This window comes from Mandrillus leucophaeus, unplaced genomic scaffold (assembly GCF_000951045.1).
Source record: "Mandrillus leucophaeus isolate KB7577 unplaced genomic scaffold, Mleu.le_1.0 Scaffold990, whole genome shotgun sequence".
Classification (NCBI taxonomy): Eukaryota; Metazoa; Chordata; class Mammalia; order Primates; family Cercopithecidae; genus Mandrillus; species Mandrillus leucophaeus.
Window position 1 is genome coordinate 275,781 of NW_012110808.1, and position 1,594 is coordinate 277,374.

General features: G+C 59.7%; 1 protein-coding gene across 1 annotated transcript in view; it reads left to right on the plus strand.

Moving 5' to 3' along the window:
- LOC105532887 (ATP-binding cassette sub-family A member 7) overlaps nucleotides 1-1,594 on the plus strand; it is a gene marked incomplete at its 3' end in the record, with an annotated part of 26,009 nt that overhangs the window by 13,138 nt on the left and 11,277 nt on the right. Inside the window, exons 15-19 of the mRNA XM_011971219.1 lie at nucleotides 152-283; nucleotides 386-525; nucleotides 671-808; nucleotides 1,164-1,348; nucleotides 1,436-1,508. Coding sequence (XP_011826609.1) covers nucleotides 152-283; nucleotides 386-525; nucleotides 671-808; nucleotides 1,164-1,348; nucleotides 1,436-1,508 — 668 coding nt within the window. The remainder of the gene's footprint in view (nucleotides 1-151; nucleotides 284-385; nucleotides 526-670; nucleotides 809-1,163; nucleotides 1,349-1,435; nucleotides 1,509-1,594) is intronic.

Genomic DNA, 1,594 nt, shown 5'->3' on the forward strand with positions numbered 1-1,594 from the left:
GTGAGCCGAGATCACCCCACTGCACTCCAGCCTGGATGACTGATTGAGACTCCGTCTCAAAAAAAAAAAGTTTTAAAAATTAAAAATAGGTGCTCTGTAACTGTTGACACACTCTGTGAAGGGGGTTGCTCTGAGACCCCTCTGCCCACAGGTCCATCTTGAGTGGTCTCTTCCCACCCAGTGGTGGCTCTGCATTCATCCTGGGCCACGACGTCCGCTCCAGCATGACCGCCATCCGGCCCCACCTGGGCATCTGTCCCCAGTACAACGTGTTGTTTGACATGTGCGTCTCGGCAGGCCCAGAGTGCAGTGGTGGGAAGGGGCTGGACGCCCTCTGGGACTCTGCCTGCCACGTGGGTCACTCTGCTCTGTGCACTGGCCACAGGCTGACCGTGGGCGAGCACATCTGGTTCTATGGGCGGCTGAAGGGTCTGAGTGCCGCTGCGGTGGGTCCCGAGCAGCACCGTCTGCTGCAGGACGTGGGGCTGGTCTCCAAGCAGAGTGTGCAGACTCGCCACCTCTCTGGTGAGCCCAATCCCTAGGGAGGGGGGCTGGGGGAATCTCACAGGGAGGGGGGCTGAGGGAAGCCAGATATTGAGGTCCACGTGGGTAGGCAGCCCTGCCCAAGGCTGGGTGCAACACACTGAGGTCCCTTCCCCATCTCTACCAGGTGGGATGCAACGAAAGCTGTCTGTGGCCATTGCCTTTGTGGGCGGCTCCCAGGTTGTTTTCCTGGATGAGCCGACAGCTGGTGTGGATCCTGCTTCCCGCCGCGGCATTTGGGAGCTGCTGCTCAAATACCGAGAAGGTAAGAGCTGGGGATTCTGCTTGAGGGGCCAGAAAAGGTTTCTGACAAGGAAGTGCTGGGGATGGGGTTTTGAGGAGTGAGTAGGAGTTTGCTACATGTGGACCCCACTTCTTGCTATGGCATTTAGGGGCTGCTGCTCAAATACCAAGACAGTAAGAGTTGGGGGTAGCCAGAGGTTCCCCTGGATTCTGCCTAAGGGGCCAGAAAAGGTTTCTGACAAGGAGGTTCTGGGGATGAGGTTTTGAGGGACGAATAGGAGTTTGCTTCATGGGGCAGACAACTCCTGGCAGAGGCCTCAGCTCGGGCAAAGAGCCGGTGGCCTGATGGTAGTTGTGGGTTGGTTCCCCATGCCTAGGTCGCACACTGATCCTCTCCACCCACCACCTGGATGAGGCAGAGCTGCTGGGAGACCGTGTGGCTGTGGTGGCGGGGGGTCGCTTGTGCTGCTGTGGCTCCCCACTCTTCCTGCGTCGTCAACTGGGCTCCGGCTACTACCTGACGCTAGTGAAGGCCCGCCTGCCCCTGACCACCAATGAGAAGGTGGGGACCAGCCTTCTCCTGACCCCTGACCCCTAGGACTCTGTTCAGCCCTGAAGGCCAAGTCACTAGGTGCCTCTCTGCCCGCAGGCTGACACTGACATGGAGGGCAGCATGGACACTGGGCAGGAAAAGAAGAACGGCAGCCAGGGCAGCAGAGTCGGTGAGGGCCGGGGTGGGAGACCCAGAGCAGGTGGGCAGTGGGGTGGCTGTGCCTTAACTTGAGGAGGAGGAAGGGGAGGGGGAGGA